Source organism: Anabrus simplex, chromosome 1 (genome assembly GCF_040414725.1).
Source record: "Anabrus simplex isolate iqAnaSimp1 chromosome 1, ASM4041472v1, whole genome shotgun sequence".
NCBI lineage: Eukaryota > Metazoa > Arthropoda > Insecta > Orthoptera > Tettigoniidae > Anabrus > Anabrus simplex.
Genome location: NC_090265.1, coordinates 418,326,032 through 418,344,827, shown reverse-complemented (window position 1 = coordinate 418,344,827; position 18,796 = coordinate 418,326,032). Strand labels below are relative to the sequence as shown.

Here is an 18,796-nt window from a genome sequence, read left to right as displayed (position 1 = left end):
AATAATTATTTCTGTTTTAGAACCTTAAGGATGGTCACAGCCTGAATTCGGGAAGAAATTCAAAGAAAAACAAACTAGTTAGATGAAACCCACAAGAATATGCATTTATATGCTTCTATGCTGAAAACCGTGGTTTTATGCATTTATATGCTCGATAAATTTAAATTCTGTTGGTCATAGAGAGACAAAAATACCACCGAAAGGCTTCTTTTAACGTGTACTATTCAGGAAAAAAATATGCTAATATGCTCGAATCCGAGCCCTAATTATTATTATTTAATGCTAGGCTCCTAATACAGTTTACTGTATTGTTTATAACCGCAAATGTCAAAATAATTTTAATGATGACACTTCTGGCCCGAAGTTTTTTCCAATGAATGGGGCAATGAACAGAAATAAAATGCAAACCTTTTTTTTTTAAATTTATCTCTAAGCAGCTCAAAAAAAACAACGAAATTACAGAGATTTTTTTTTTAATACTTGAAAAGTGTATGAGGTTTGCACTTTACGTTTTTGTTGAGGTGATCAGAAGTTACATCTTATGATTTCCTTCTTCATTTTAAGTAATTAAGTTTCAAAAACTTATAGAATACAAGATATGTTTTGTTATATCTTTATCTTAGATATTTTCTGTTTTTTTCCCTTTTGACACTGTGAAAAAATAAAATTCTGACCACTTCGTTCACCTCGAAATTATGTATGACCGGGTGAGCTGGCTGTGCGGTTAGGGGCGTGCGGCGGTAAGCTTGCATCTGGGAGATAGTGGGTTCGAACCCTACTGTGGGCAGTCCTGAAGATGGTTTTCTGTGGTTTCCCATTTTCACACCAGGCAAATGCTGGGGCTGTACCTTAGTTAAGGCCACGGCCACTTCCTTCCCAGTCCTAGCCCTTCCCTATCCCATCATCGCCATAAGACTTATCTGTGTAGGTGTGACGTAAAGCAGCTAGCAGAGAAACTTTGTATGTGCATTTGGCCAGGTTTTTGTTGCTGTACAACGCACAGTACTCCAATGATGTTAAGATATCTTTACAAGAAGGCAAGCAGTCATTTAGCAGAACAAATGCATCGGCAGGATTCCTGGTGCTGAAAACTACACAGCACAAAAGGTCACCAGGCACATACAGCACATGTGTATATCAATGGTGCTCTACACATTTTGTTGCCTTTCAGATGGAGCAGTAGTTCTTTCTTTAAATCATGGGATAGAGCAAAATGTAAATGATAATCTGATGATGATGATGATGATGATGATGCTTGTTGTTTAAAGGGGCCTAATATCGAGGTCATCGGCCCCTAATGGTACAAAATGAAATAACAAAAAGTTCAAAAAATCCACTGACCAAAATAAATAAAAATGTCATGAAAAGTGAATGGATGGACATGAACCCAAAAAAAAAAAAACAAGAAACAAACAAAAAACAGTGATTGATTGATTGATGATTGTTGTTTAAAGGGGCCTAACATATAGGTCATCGGCCCCTAATGGTACGAAATGAGACGAAATGGAATGACATATTAAAAGTCTAAAATTCTCCACTGACCAGAATTCAAAAATGTGACAACGAAGAATGAATGGATGGACATGAATTTAAAACAATCAGTGGTTGCGACCCGCAATGTCGCACAGTCACATAAACGGAGGAGACAATATCGTATTACTGACCAAGGGACTACTGCTATAGCACAACACTGAATCGATTATGCGTGCAGTCAAAAGGGGGTCCTAAATCAAAGTTATCGGCCCCTCATAACAGTACTGATCGCTAGCAAAATAGAACCATGGTAGCTGTCATGCTACGGTACTAATTAAAAGTAGCAGAAACTTGCGGCATTCCACACACTATTGTACTACTCAGAGCTTATGAAATTCGACATTTAATACAGACCTATGTTTTCCCACTTTGCGGCGCCATTTACAGGCAACGCAAACCTATGGTGTTCATCACAGAAGAGTACTAACCACAGGGACCTCTCCCTATCCCATGGTGTTCCTCATATAGTGGGTACTAATCATAGGCAAGGCAGAACCATGGTAGCTATCATCCCATGGTCCTGCTCATATGGTGGTACTAATCACAGGTACTGCAAAAGCCGACCGCGCGGTGCTCCTGTGTGCTACTAATCACAAACCAATTTCGTACCTAATGTAGTGGTACTACGCACAAGTAAAAACAACCCTTGGTGTTCCCCGCGTGATGGCATGAATCAAAAGCAGTTTCATGGTTCCAATTTAAACATCCCTTGGTCGCCCCTTTTAGTCGCCTCTCACAACAGGCAGGGGATACCGTGGGTGTATTATTCGTCTGCCTCCCCCACCCACAGGGGGTGTGTGTTTGGTCCGCGAGAGGTATTTTATTTCCCTCAAGTCCGCCGGCAAGCCGGTTAGGACCCCCCTATCCGCCATCTGGGACGCGCCACGTGGGAGTATCACCTCTCCCCCTGCTACGCCTGCGTAGCAGGTTCGTGGAAATGATAATCTTGTTGAAAATATTACTGTTCTTAAAATAGGACTATGTGCACTTTTCATGAAAATATATTTTGAAGAACAAATATTTAGCTGTAAGTAGAATGCAAGTGGGGTTCATATGAATGTACTGAAATTAACTTTATAAGCCAGAGTAAAGTGTAGCTTTCACCAAAGTCCCAGTCTCATCCATGGCTGTGACAATATGGAAGCTGCTGGGGTATGGGTAGTGCTGAGTAATGGCATTCAGAGCACGACTAGTGCATCTGAGTGTTATGAAAGGTGTTGCTCATAGGGACAGTCGTGCTGCAATAGCGCTTTCTGACCCAGTGAGGAAAGCAATGGCAAACTACCTCACTCCTCGTCTTGCCTAGTACGCCTCATTTTGGTGCTGCCATTAGTTTTTGCGGTTTCCTGATAATCGCATAACCTTTGGTGGTGCTATTTGAGGATCCAACCAGCCTCTGGGCTGATGACCTAACAGACAGACCCCAGATTAGGTACATGACAATACACAAATGATTAAGTTTACAGATCTGTACATGACCTTCGAGCTCAAAGTATTCAGTACTTTGTGTAGCTTCCATGCGCTGCAATAAAAACCTGGAAGTGTTGAGGCATGGAATCAAAGAGGTTCCAGGGCAATCTCCGTTGGCAGTTTGTATGCAAATCCACAAATCATCGACTATAGTTATGGAGGACCATGACGAACAAGGCTTGCACATTCCTCGCCATAAATTGCCAGGCATTTTCCTGATGAAATGTGGCATGCGAAGTTGCAAACAGAAAAGTTATCAACACAGTTACAGCGACAGGCTCTAAATCCTGCTGCTGTTCAGATTGCCCTCAATATGCAGGAGGCGAGATTGGTTGTTGTACCCAATGGTGCCCCAAACCGTCATGTGTCATTTGTCTACTATGCCACTCAACAATGCAGGCTGCCAGACTGTGACCACACAGTAGTGTTGAACACATATGCAACCTTCCACTGTGGGATAAGTTGAAGCAGTACTTGTCTGAAAACACATTTTGCTACTCAACATGCCAGTGACAGCACTTTTGTTGCCTCTAAACAATGGAAGCCAACACAATGGCATGTGCAACCAGTCCATCTGCAGCAGGTGGTGTCAAATCAATAATGTACACAGGTTCATACCTGTTGCAGTGCTCCAGTGTCCAGCCAACACCGCTCACGAAGCTCTACGTCTGTTGTGGCCATGTGGGCAAGATGGTGATAATTCCGCCTTATGGTTATATTGCAAGCCGTCCACTCCATGACCGTATCGATGAGTACAATCAAATTAAGTAAATTAATTTGTTGATTATGGTTATATTGCATGGTCCAGTACCTGTTCTTGCTGTGAATGACACTCTTCTATCCACTGCTTCCACTAACTCATCACTGTCATAGCAGCACGCCCTGTATGAGCCAAAATGTCAGTACGACTAACCAGACTCCTGAAGACTGATCAATCTGGCCCATTTGAACTCATTGTGCCCTCAGATGTTAGTGGGGCATACTGGTACTTCCATACTTCCACTTTGTTTGACAGCTCTTCACTGATTACACTTGACCTAACACTGATATTGTCGGCCACACAAGTGCTGGGCTTACATGTACCCCATCTCCCAGCAATTCTTATCACTGTTGGCAAACTGTTCCACACATCCACCAAGTTTGGATTAATTCAGACTATTTTTTCACAGCGTTACAATTTTCACAAACATTAGTGTAGTTAAAATCAAACTAATTGACTACATTTTAACTCCAGTTATTCATTGCTGACTTGCATCCAAAATAGGATTAAGTTTAACCTACTTCAGTCAAATTCTTTTTTTTTTTTTAAGGAACTTTTTTCCCCGGTCTAGAAAGCCAAGAATAACAGCCAAAAGGATCCGTTGTGATGACCACACGACACCTCGCAATCTGTAGGCCTTCGGGCTGAGCAGCGGTCGCTTGGTAGGCTATGGCCCTTCGGGGCTGTTACACCCTGTTTTTTTTTTTTTTTTTTTTTTTTTTTTTTTTTTTTTTTTTTTTTTTTTTTTTTTTTTTTTTTTTTCCAATGTATCTTTTGCCACATATCAATCTCAATTTTGATTGAGAATTATAGATAATTATAGATAAGTATTAATTTTTGATATCTTCTCTGCCTGTCTTGATCCCTCACATGCAAATTTCAATCCCCTGTTTTTGGAGAATTATTTTAGTGTTTGAAATCATTACAGTGCCACTTATTATGTAACATTCTTAGTTGTATTTTCAGGAGTGCAAACAGAAAAGTTATCAACACAGTTACAGTGACAGGCTTGGCAATTTCATGTCTTGGGCCATCCAAGGATAATTCCAACCTACCACAATCTTGCAGCACTGGACAAGAGTTGCTTAAGATTACATCTAAATCATTTTTATTCTATTATTATTATTATTATTATTATTATTATTATTATTTGTAAAACCAGTATCAACAGAGATTTGAAATGTATTCTTTTGTGCCTCCTGCAAACCCCAAGTATATTCAAGGATTTCAAAATAATATGTACTTAAAAGAGTAACCTTTAGTCAGTAAATTCTAAATTAAGTAGTTTAGTCGAAATACGCACAGCTGTTTTCCTTTATAAGGTTACAAATACACCGCCTAACAAAAAATTTGAAGCACCAAGAAGGGGAGAAGGGAACGAAATTAAACTTCTCGTGTTGAGAGGGTATATGATAATACTTCAGTGATTATAAAACCAAGTCAAATTTACAAAGAACTAGCAGTACACGTCCAGTATCAGTATGATGTTGTACCCCCCTCTGGCCTGGATGTATGCATGTATTTGGTAGGAAAGTGTGTCATAAAGCTGTTGTATCCTTTCCTGAGGCAAGTTGGCCCACACCTGTTGTAAATGGTCCTCAATATCCTGTGGATGCTGACACGAGGATGGAGTTGACGTCCGAGCTGGTCTCACAAATGATCTATCGGGGCACAGATCTGGAGACCTTGATGGTCCCTCAATATCGCACAGATGGTTCATAGGAACAGTGCCGTGTATGGATGAGCATTGTCCTGTTGAAAAATGGCACTATGATACTGTCACATTAGAAGTAACACATGAGGACACAGGATGCCCATGACATACCATACCAGCCATGACCTGAAGTCATACCCAATGGCTCCTAACACCATGATGCCAGGAGTAACACCACTGTGCTGCTTCCAAACATTTTTCAATCACTGTATAGGAAATTTTGGCTAACTGGAGGTGTTAAAAAAAAAAAAAAAAAAAAAAAAAAAAAAAAAAAAAAAAAAAAAAAAAAAAAAAAAAAGCTTCTTCTCCTTCTTCTATTGCTACTAGTACTACTACTACTCCTCACCTTTAGGATCATATCTGAAGATATTTCTTTGTATCCGTTTCCATCCTTCACAGTCTTCTTCCTCATGGTTTGCTTGTAAGAGGGCTGTCTTGGAAGCAAGCTGTCCCACATGTAGGAGCTCGCCCATGCTCTCCCTTCCCAGGCACATTTCCTTAAATAATGTTCTCTTCAAGACTCCCTTCCGTGCATCACATGATAAAACCAAAGAATTGGTGAATTCTTTACTGGTACACTTATAATAATGTGATATTGATGCTCAGCTCCTTCAGGATGGATTCATTAGTACAAAATACTGTCCAAGGGATGCAAAGCATTCCTCTCCAGCACCATACCTCAAATGAGTTGATCCTCTTGTCTGCAGCTCACAGAGTCCATGACTCAGCATTACAGAGTCCATGACTCAGCATTACAGAGTAAGAGAAAGCCAGAGTTTAAACTTTTCTCATCTTTAGCTTGACTGAAACAGAGTGATCCTAGTATGAGATAGCCGACTCATGATGTTCTTGGTCATGGAAAATCTTCACCTGATCTCTATTTCACAGCTGTTATTGCTAGTTTCAACAGCACCACGGTACAACATTTCTGAAAATGTTTTAATTTCCCTGGGGGCATTGATTTCTGTCACTTTTCCAGTCCTATCAACTACCACAATTTTAGTATTTTAAATGCTGATCGGCAAATTCAAACTGATGTTCTCATTTCTGACATGGCCCAGAAGTTCTGTCATTTCTGAGTCACTCAAAGCAATGGCGTCAACTTAGTATCCGAAATTCAATATATTTCTGACAATGAAAAATCCACCAGTCCATCCGTTCAGTGTAGCTCTCACAATGTATTAAACAACACTGTTGACAATATAAACTTAAACCTCAGCGAAAACCTTAGTGTGTATATTTCTTTAATGGGTTCTGTGGCTAAAGCAGAATGGCAAGCTCTATTTAATGAAATAAAACTCTCACTTTCTCATCAATACAAAAAATTGTTACTCATACAGCTTTTGCAATCTTCTCCCACAGGCCTTATACCCAATTTCTTCGGTTGGCAATTGCAGTGGATTGGCTACAGTTTTACGGTCAGATGCCCTTCCTGGAATGTATTCACCATTGCGTTTCTTGTGGTGGTTAGTAGTGTGGTGTGTTGTACGTACATGAAGAGAAATGTATTAAGACAAACATCAACACCCAGTCCTCAAGCCAGACGAATTGACCGTATGCAGTTAAAATCCTTGGCCCAGCTGGGAATCAAATCCAGGATTCTCTGAACCGATGACCAGTACGCTGACCATTCAGCTAATGAACCAGACCATTCTGCTTCCACTACATTGGTGTCAAAATAATTGAATAAGATGACAGGCAAAATTCAGAATGGAATTCACTGAATTTTATAAAGTTCTGAGATAAGTAAAACAACAGCTGTATAGAACAATGTTCAGTTCTGTTTTGTTAGGTATAAGAAGAATGAGTCATTAGAACAAAATGCATTATTTTCCACAGCATAGATTTAAGATTATCCCATCCCACATTTTTTTAAAGCAAAAAATCAGTATGTTTAACTTAACCACACCAGACCCATCTTATGTACTAGTACCTCTGAAACCGGTTTCACTTCTTTCCTTCTTTTCGTACAACTAAATCATATTATGATTTATTTACAAACCGAATGGAGAGCTTTCCTGTATGCCCTTTGCTCCACAAGGAGAAATAGGAATTAGATTAGATTAGATTAGTCAAGACTCAAAAACTGAAACTATACTAAATTAACAATCTAATGAAGAATGGCTTAGCAAGTGCATTAGAATTTTCCTCTCGGCTGGGTTGCTGAGAATATTCTCTACTGAAAATCTATCCTGGGTGTGTATTGAACAGTGAATTTTGTCCCTCATTTCGAGGTGAGGCCTCTTATTTCCAAGTCTCCAGCATATATGAAGCATTGAGCAAAGCATGTACCAGTAGGATAAATGTGAATGAGGAAGAGGAGGGAACAGGCATTGTTGATTAAAACAAACTAGATTTAACTCGTTATTTAACTGCACTAAATCTAATACATTACTATGCATGATATGCATTTCCTGCCTTGCTCACTCTATATGATTTAAATTGTTCTCTACCTGGGTCTAACACAATTCTGTATACAAATGTTACACACTGGTGTTGAAAATATATGTTACATTTAAAGAACGAACTTCTGTTTCTTCACATTCAGGTAGAGGAATTTCTGGTCAGTTTCAAGAAATGTGGCAGCAAGGGAGAAGATGTGTTCTGTCAACACAGAGAATCTGCCAGCTCAGCTTATCACACTGTTTCTGTACAATAGTGGTCACTGAATGCACAGATAAAGTGCCTCCACTAATTCAGGCCTTGTAGCAGAATATAGTCTGGAAGATTAGATTTCAAATAAAGCACTATTCAAGAATTATCTGGAAAATTTAAAATATTTACATCTGAATGGAAGGGAAACCAAGAAAAGAGAGAATGTACCTGGGAGTGTCTTAAGTGAGAAGTCTGCCAACAATATTCCCAACATATGTAATCTGCAGTTAAGGAAGTAAATGAAACCTTAGAGATTTTGCTTATACATTACCTCCTTGGCTATAGATGCTGATGGCTTTTTCTTTGCAGTATCCACCACTGGAATGGACTTCACAGTATCAGGAAATTTTCTTTTACAGCGCACACACCGGTTGAAGTCTACAGATGTATAGCCACAGTGGTGACAGAGAGCCAGCATTCCTTCCACATATTTTGGTTGCTGTAACCCGCATTCAAACCATTAATGCTACGTTAACAGGCCATTTTCTGCCATTTGAGAGTAAATGGTAATGTAAGTATTTTAAAGTGCAACTGTCTCTCATAGCAGATTACAAAGAATTAACTGTCTAGGAAGAATTCTTGTACCATTCATTCATTACAAGCAATTAGGACATAATTGAAAGATGAACAAAGTGAACAGAGTTCCAGTTCATCTTTAGTTCCCAACTAGGAACTCTTGAGACTCAGTTTTAAGCTACATACAAAATGCTATACCACTTCTAAGGGAGGGTGGGGGGTGGGGGGAAATATCAGAAAGGAAATACCCTTGAAAGATATTCTATAGAAAACATTATTCAAATACGAAAAGATAAAAATAATATAAAATGAACATCAGTTAACTGCAGTTATGCCTCAGAGTTTAGAAACTTCATAAATGTTACAACACTTTAGAATGAATGGTGATGGAAGCATTATTGAGAAGGAACATGAGGGAAATGTCTAATCACAAAAAAAAAAAAAAAAAAAAAAATTATGTTACTGGCTTTATGTTCCACTTATTACTTTTTAATGTTTTTCGGAGACACTAAGGTGCTGGAATTTAGTCCCGCAGGAGTTCTTTTGCGTGTCAGTAAATCTACCAACACGAGGCTGGCGTATTTGAGCACCTTCAAATACCACCAGACTGAACCAGGATCAAACCTGCCAACTTGAGGTAAAAAAAAACCCCCACCTATTTAAGGAATAATTAACAGGCTACTGCATCCTAAGTGACACGAAGCTACATAATTGACTATTGTATTATTTCCTTAGCCCTATAAATAAGTTCATCCGAAAAGTTAAACCTCTGCACAAAAATCATGAATATAGTCACATATAATAAGTAAATTCTTACCAATTACAGTATCTTTACTATTCATAAATCCATAAAAGAAACTGAATTTTGGAAGAAATCCCAATGTGACAAGGGGTTTTACTTAAATTCTATATATATGACTGTTATAACAAGATAAACAACTCTGTACAACACCAACGGCCATTGTTTTCGACCAAAAAGACACCAATTTCAAAAATAAATTAGACACTTACTCGCTTGCTTTTAATGTTAACAAGGCATCTTTTGAAATTTATTTTGTAAATGTCTGATATGAGTCTGCTCGGGGTCTTAAGCTATCTTGCAAGTTATCTTTTAGGGTAATGAAGTTTACTTTAAAGCCAAAAACTCATAACTTACTCCCCAAGAGGGCTAATGGCATTGGGCACAGGAGTCTCTAGATCAGGTGATAGCACCAGAGAGCACGAAATGACACTTAAATTCATCATGAAACATCTGTTTTCCACGTCAGAGGTAGCCTAAGTAAAACTCAAGAGATGGTATACAAAATTCTCTTGGACATGACAACCACGGAATGATGATAACCTATAATGAAATCCAATCAATCAATAATCACTATTCTGCGTTTAGGCCAGTCACCCATGTGGCAGATTCCCTATAAGTTGTTTATCTAGTCTTTTCTTAAATAATTTCAAAGAAGTTGAAAATAAGTAGCAAGATATGTAGCTTCAGATAATACATAGAGCTTCTCCTTAAGCAATATGCAAGTTCTTTGTGTATGCAGTAATCTGGATCAAACCTCACCTCTAAGGTACCCTTAAAATGCATCTTGACACCAGAACAGAACAAATAGCAAAATTCATTAAGGAAAAAAACAAAACACAGCTATCCTTGGAATTGAGTGAGACCATAACAAGAAAGGGTGTAGGAAGGCAAATACCCTCTGTTTTATAGTAGAAGACTGGAAGTCAGAAATGAACTAGGCATGAACATGAAGAAAGATAGACAGGAAAACTTAAAAGAGGTTAAGTATGTATATGAAAGAATCACAGTGCTGGTAATTAAATTGAGGAAAGGACCAAGGGTTTTATTTCAAGTAAATTTTGCATAAAATGGAAATATATTGAGGAGTTGCTGAAAGAGAAAATGTACAGATTGTATGACACATACATGAATAAGAAAAGAGAGGCAAGAAAGGGAAGAGATTGTTAGATATGGCAAAGGTATCTAGAAGAGGAGGTCTAATTGGTCTTCGACAGAGGAACAAAATTATGAATGGAGACATAGATGAACTAACGCTTTGACTCCATAATGATGGAAAATGTAGTGTAAAGAAACGATGTCACAGCCATATCTGAAGCAGCTTGTCAAGATGATCACAGAGCAGTGAAAGCAAAGCTTTACACTATTACAGGAAAAAATAAGACTAGAAATTGAAAGAAAAATTCATACAGGAAGAGTCTGTGAAGGAAACAAAATAACTACTGCTAAAGCTTCATATTAGGAAATTTTAAGAGTGGATTCGTCAGCAGTGCAGAAAGAGTACGTGGTTAAAAAACAGGGAAAGGCAGGCCATAAAGACGACATAGTGGAATGACAGGAGTAGAAAATGTTAAGAAAAAGAAATGAGAGGTAAGAAAAAACTATTGAAGTGAAAGACCAAGGAAAGTAAGAGAACACACACCAAAATAAAAATAATAATCAATAAAGGATCCCCTCGAGACAGAAGATGCTGAGAATTGTGTACTCATGAAACAGGACAAGGCCTCAAGAGAGGAAAGAAACTATGCAAAAGTATTTAAAAAGACTATTGAAATGATGGTACAAAATTTGTGAATGACAAAGATGGAGTAATACAACATGAGCAATCAAAAAGCACATAGGAAGAATACTTTCATAACTTTATGAAATATAATAGAATGGACTAATCAATGAGAATTTGTAACTGACAGGAAAAGTTGAAAATGAGATTGTTATGGCATTTAGTGAAATGGGCACTTTAAGACATGAAAGTGGGAAAAGCTGCAGGAATATCCAGCTCTGGTGCTATCTGGTACTTTGGTCCGAATGGTTCCCAGGCTAGATCAGGAATTTCAACTTTCACTGCTGAATTCCTCTGGTTTGGTGACACCTCAGGCTCAACATTACATTTCATCCTAAATAGTGGCCAAGCCTCATAAAAGTGCAGGTCACCTATGGCATTAACTTGATAGAGCAGGCTTCTCCTGAGGCCACACACCATTATGAGAGAACAAATAAAATCGTAACACAGAGGATAAAGACTATTGGACTTTCTGGAATTACGAGGGATGTACTAACTGCTTAAGGGTGTATGGACGGACAACACAATCTAGAAGATTGGCAAACAGCAATTTTAATAATGTCTATTTTATAGAGAACAGGTAAGTAGATACAAAATTATACAACCCATGTTCTCAAAATAATGGGAGTGAAGCTGATTCCTGCCTGTGGTGCCCCTTCTAAGGTAGTTGGAAAATATTTTTCCATTACCGAACTGAACGTCAGCATTCGACAGCCAGATAATCCTAGTGATCTCCTGGCTAAAAACTCATCACAATGACATCTCAAAATAATGGAAAGAATACCAGGAAAAAAGGGAATTATAGAAGAGAAACTTTGCAAAAGTGAAGGATGAGCAATGCAGCCTATTTACACACAAGAAAAATGTGGTAAAGCTCTGGAATTAAGAGAAAGATATAATACGTAATAAGAACAGTTTACGTCAATAAATGGGAAGAATGATGAATGATGAACAGATGAAGAAAAGCACGATAGGAGAAATAAAGTTACTGAAGAACTTAGAAAGTAAATAAACCCAAGACTGGACATAGAAATCTGACGGATGATACAACTTAGAATGATTTCTATCGAAGTGCAGAATTACTAATAGAACAAAGATACATTAAGAAAAGCATATTACATCTATTGTACTGCAAAACAAACCACAAAAGGACTTTGATGATGATACTTGTTTAAAGTGGCCTACCATCAAGGTCATCGGCCCCAACAGGATATTACTGAGCCATTCCATCGTTATGGACGGGACATTCAGAGATTAATTTATAGCTTTAAAGTGTATTTATAACAACGTCATCATAGTGAAATAGATGTACCTGATTTTACATGTTCATATTACTTATTCAAGTATGATTCTATAAATTATTTTCTCTAATTTAAAGTTATTATATGTAATATATCACTTGTAACGATTGTTTAAAGTAATTATATAAATCAAATAAAATAAAATTAAATATTAAGTGCATGAGTAGCATGATACTGAGACATATCATATATGCCCCATGAATATTTATTTTAATATTAAGTAACACTGTGTGTTCGTTATATTGGAAAGCTTTGTGTGAGAGGCGGATAGCCAACGGATTCATTCTGGACCGCGCAGAGATAGAGAACAGTCAATAGTAATCCTTGTGATCATGAGCACTTTGAAAATGCTCCCTTAGCATGTTTCTCAAATGGAATGTTTTACTATGCAAATGAGTTGTGTCGACCTCAGTTCAAGGTAAAACTTATGTATTCCCATCGATGCGCTACAGAGTGCAGCACTCTACATGATGTGTATTGTCGATCTTTTCTTTTATGAGACAACTGGGTTTTATCTTTTTGAGGCATATCTTTGCCTTGCTTGTTCGGGATATTTTAACAATGGAGCCCAGGCAGTCCGGAATTGCCTTTCTCTGTTTTAGATGGATTTTTAACTTATTTAATAGAGCCTTTACTACATTCATATCGTAAGTATGGATATAACAGGTATGTGCTTTTAGTTGTTACCTTATTATTACGATGTTTGTAAACATTATTTTACAATCCTTGATAACTGGTCGATGTGCGTCTTTGTACTTCGGTGCGTTTAATGACCTGTGCGAGTGCCTGTGCTTGTTGTTATGATTACTGTTCATCTGAATTTTGGTCTCCAACTCATAGCATTCTTGGTGCACTTCACCATCTATGAAGCCATGACTTTCGTGTCGACTGAAAGTTTCATTTGGGTCGTACGAAACTCTAGCTTGACGGGCTTTGGTACGTGATCCTGCCTGTTTTCCCTGATTATAAAAAAAAACATATACATTTATATTGTGCTCCCATAGTGCACGCTACTTGTTGAATATGCGAGACCTGGGACTGTGTTAAGGTGAGTCATGTGATGTGTATTAGCACCTCGTCTGAATGTTTCGAATGAACGCTGGTGTCTGAATGAAGTGAAAGATGGGCTATCGATTAGTTTATTTAAATTTTGATTTGATTTTTTTGATCTTGTTTCTGTACCCTATTTTCTTTTCTTGGTACAGCATTGTTATTTATTTGGCCATGTCTTTACGTTGGTTCAGCCTAGCCGCCTGTCGGCCATGTCTACACTCTTATTTTCTAATCATCGCGCATGCCTGTAATCCTCTGTTGTTTGACATCTCTGGACCAGAGATGCTGTACTTGCGTTTCTGTTTTTACATTGATCTCTCTGGACGTGTGGGCTGACATTCTTTTGTGAGTGGGAGGCTTCTATTGTTGTTGCATGGATAGCAAAAGGAAAGAAATGTGGTGTGAATAATGTAATCTCGTAAAAAGGATACTGCTTATATTACCGTGCGCACGGCAATTTGATAGGAATGCTAATTGTAACGAGGTTGTTACTGAATCAGTGAGCTGGTAATAATATATTTTTAGTGTTTCATTATTAATTATGTTGAGCTCACTCCAGCATTTTATTTATAGTAGTCTTGGATAATCATCCTTGTTCATTAATGACGAGGGCCATCTTCAGTTCAGGGCTGTCTTTCTGCCTTTCCTAATCGGGGTCCGCACCTCAATTCTCCCGATATGTGCATCTATCTACATCGCGTTAGATATGTAGGGGAGGGGGTTCAGCACAGTACGTCGCAGTATCGCCTGATGCACAGCTTGTTTAAAGTAGACTAATCGCAAGTTAGAAGGCGTGGTTTACGGCGGCGATCAACAGAACAAATGTTTCCATACTACCAACTTTATCCATCGCAGAGCTGAATCTATTATCATCTTATGGGAGAAATCTGTTATAAAAACTATGCTCCACGGTTTTTATGTCCACTGAGTTGTGGTTGAATTTCCAGATACATTTATGTCTATATTTCGGCTACTTTCAATCTATGCACTGAACTGCTATTTTCCAACGGTTACGAGCTTTGTCTCTAGACAGCGGTTGAGCCCTCAAGCAATGGTCTCATGGGAAACCCCATCTTTTGAATAAGGCAAGTGAAACTATAAAGCAACGAGCAGCAGGGGAAGCTCTCTCATTCGTTTCTCAGTTGTTCTGCAGTGTTCACGTCAGTTATGACTGCCGTGTTCTTCATTTTATATTTCAACAAGGATGCTACATCTATTTTAACTATGAGAACTGGATGTTATGAATAGTGAGTCTTATTTTGAGAACAGTGTTAATATGCACTATCCTCATGCGAATTAATTCAGATGAATTCGGGAGTGAACAGCCGGTTAATGTGGCAATTACCTCTGCCCATGTGACAAAGTACAGTAATGCCAAGTGCGAGAGGCATAGTATATATTGAAAATTCGGGAGACGATATAAGACGGTAAATGCATATAATAGTATAACTATCACAGAGCGATTTAACATTTATTACATGCATAGACGTTTATCGGGTCGCGTATCATGATTGCGGAAGTAGCATGCACGTTTGGTACGATCACTGCTCTTATATATGAACTGGTACGGGCTTCATTCCGTCAAACAGTAACTTTGAACGAAGCTCAATTTCGTATTGGCTTAATTATCACAATAGCAAAGTATTTGCATATGTGAAATATGTGTGTGAAGAGTTATTAACTATACATTCATTCTAGGAGTGTTACCTTACAACAACCATGATTGCATCACCCGGTGTCAACCCAGTATATATTGTGACAACATCCAGTGTGTTGTAATGGCAGAGTAAATCTACATACGCAGCAGTCACGTGACCGGTGTGGAAGCAGAGATCGGCCAAGATAAGTAATATGCCTACTTTATAAGCATGTTTCTAGACAGAAGAAGTCAGCTCAGTTTCATCCTATGTAAATTTTATATGAACATTAAATGTCCGCTCGTCAGAGCTGAGCTATGCTTAATTTCATGTAACGTAAATGGAAATCCACGGCTGTTGCATGCTAGTGCCCTTTATTTTGGTGTTTATATTAGTGATGGGAAAGAGGGATATAATTAGGTGTAGACAGGAGTGTGTGTCATCTGATTTATTTCAGAGTATTCCCTTAAGTGTGTTTTTGATGTAAAGTAGCTTCTTCATTACCACGGCTATGCGCCCTTAATGTTGTGAGTGATAAGAATATTCAAAGCAGTGTAGGTTTCTTTATTTACTATGCAAGCAGCTTATTTTCAGAGCTATTTTTGGCTGCCGACAGAGTGGGAGACTATATCGTGAAGTGAGAATCATTTATTTGAGCAAAGAGGACAGGCAATTCGGGTAGGAGAACAATAAAGGTGAAAACGAAAGGCAGATATCGCCTAGAATATAATAAGGGTATTGTAACAGGAAGAGGGGCCTGTGAAAATTTCAGTGAAGGGAAAGATATGAGCGATAGCTGCTTATTAGAGACGGGCTTGAATACGCCTGAACATTCGGTGATACAGTTGAGATTCGAACTTCCATGCCACGAGTAAAGGAGGCCTGACTGAAGTTGAGATATGGAGGCCTAGTTACTCTGTTAAGACAAAGCATTTTTGTGAATGGGAAAATAATTTATTTTGTGCAGCATGGCAGCTATAGAACCAAAGAGAATGGCATTTGAAGTTTCTCTTGTAATGTGAAAGGACGGCATACAAGTATCCACTGTGAGTGAGGGGAATGCCCTTGAAACCCCTCGTACAAATAGCCCTCCAATCCTGCTCGCTCTGTTATCTTTCTGTTAGGTATTAGTTCTTGCGATGTTTACAGCTGACAGACAAGAAGTGAAAGTGGAAATCCACCTCCTAGGCCAGGAAGGCTTAACCTACTTAACCCAGGTGTTAACCGTGTCATGCCTTATTAGGACCTCATTCAAGAAGTGTATTTTATTATGCATTTTATTTCAGATATCCAGTGATTTTTGCCTTAATTTTCAGGATGTTTATTGATTATTTTATTTGTCGTGTATGACAGTGTTTATATTTCATTGTCCATGTCTTTTTGTCAAAGTTGTTTTATTTATTTGCATTGTAACTTAGGCCGGGACTAATTTCTAAGGGAAGTCAGCTTCAGTGCTGATCCATTTGTGAAAGAACGGTCTATCAATAGAAGCAGTGTAATTTGTAAGTTTAGTGAAACCTGGATTTGCCTTGTTGTGTTTCATTACTTTGATTATGGAAATATGTAAATAAAGGATTGAAACTAGCGTGATTTTCTTTTGTTGAGGAACATCTTATCGGACGATTGCGAGATTGAACCCCGCTAGGGATACGGGCATACATACTTATCGGCATAGATTCAATGCATGATGTAGATACTTACCAAGATTTATTAAATTTCTTTATTTGTTTCCATTTGTTGGGCACATTTTGGTATTTTTATTAACCGTTTGAGTCTAGTTAATTTTTTTTTCTAATTTAATTTTCAAGTTTAGTATGAATAATTTATCAGGTGTCTTAGTTTAATAAATATATTTTACCCCCCAAACTTGCTTATTATTCACAAAATAAGGACACTGTTTCCCATTCATTTACCATTAGCATTTACTTCTTAAGAATGAACGAACATACCGTGAAGCTCTCCGACCTAGCCTGGCATATTTTATTTGGATGGGAACAGTTCAATACAGACGGGACATTACAGATGGGACAAAAGTCTCAATATCATGGGAATTCATTCATACACAAGCCTATATTAAATTAAGTATTTTGTTAACATCAATTCTATAAAGTATCACTGTACAACGTATTTATATGATATATTGTTCAAAATTGTGAACAGTTTATAGTCCTGGAATTTTCTTTGCGAACTTATAGAAAATCCTATGTCCTACTGGTTTTATTTAACTACATATCTCTTTGCTGTGTCTGTTTTGAAAAGAATGTCTTTAGAAATGCCACTGCAAACTTGTTTCATGAAGTAAACTTCAAAACTGCCATCTTCAACACCTCCCTGACCCACAACCACAAATCTGTGTTTTGACTCGCATGTTCCATAAGTAAGTATTTCCCTCCTTTAATATTCTTCTTTGCTACCTTGGGCAGATCAAGTTCATGGTTTCCAGTGGAGTTAGTGTCTGTATATACATCTCTGTCACTTATATTAGTAGATCGCCCAAGATTCTATATCATTCTCTGATTCATCATCCTCTCTTGCAAAATTTGGTGTAAATGAACTTTCGATGTTACAGTTCTTCAAGTTACAACACTGTCTTGATACAGACAAGAAGCCCGGAAGTAATGGCTTGACAGGATGTTTGGAATGGCATTGACAGTTTTCCATCTTTCTTCTAAGAAGCCTCTGTATTCCTTTACTTTTTCACCATTTACTAAAATTAAGCAAATCCCCTTGACAGCATCACTGCCTATCTTGTGAAAGTCTTTGGCTGATGTAACACCTGCTTGTCTTGCTTTGACTTTTTCCTCCCACACCACTCTCTCAATGGTCCTTCCTATGCCATCCACAGCTCCTCTTCCATGAGGTGTGGCAAAAGAAACACCACTCACCATCAGTACCAAAATCGTCATTTAGGTAAAAGAGATTACCTAATGTATATTTTTCTTGAATTGGCTTGCAGCACCATCAGAAAAATATGTTATGTTCCCAATATTATGTCTTTCCCTTAAGTCATTAATTATGGTTTTAAGAAAAACCCAACCACAACATTTATCATGGCTTAGTTCATCACTTATAATTGCATAACATTCCTTTGATCCACCTTTCAACCAATACCACACATGTAAATATTGTTGCTCGTATAAACTGTTCCAATGTGCACTCTGGATTTTACCTTGTGCTACAAAGGAATATATAGCTGTCTGTCTAATTTTGTGAGTAAATATTTGTCTTCCACTGCTCAAAATAATTTCCTTGAATGGTTTTCACAAAACAGTGTAACTCAAATTTTGGTGCTACCCTATCGAGGATATTAACAGCCTCCTCGACTGAGCCATCAATAGTGCCAAGTACAGGTCGCCCACAAATTTCAGTCCAGTTTTTCCAGGAAATAGTGGCTGTTACATCACATTCATTTGATAATGTACTGATTATACTATCATGCTACAACTACTGCACATACCTGACATACCATTGTTCATTACTTAAGTTGCAACAAAGTTTCATCATCAGGTTTTTCGCAGTCTTTGGAAAGTTCTCTATATATTTTGCCAATGCTTCAACAGTATAACTGAAGTTTGCAT

The 18,796-nt window shown here is 38.0% G+C and overlaps 1 protein-coding gene across 2 annotated transcripts in view; it reads right to left on the bottom strand.

Annotated features, from left to right (window-relative positions):
* Nucleotides 1-18,796, bottom strand: part of LOC136856885 (uncharacterized) — a 518,885-nt gene that overhangs the window by 211,909 nt on the left and 288,180 nt on the right. The window contains exon 11 of one of the 2 annotated variants that reach the window (XM_067135104.2): nt 8,404-8,571. The exons of the other annotated variant lie outside the window; for it this stretch is intronic. Coding sequence (XP_066991205.2) covers nt 8,404-8,571 — 168 coding nt within the window. The remainder of the gene's footprint in view (nt 1-8,403; nt 8,572-18,796) is intronic. 2 annotated transcript variants of the gene reach the window in all.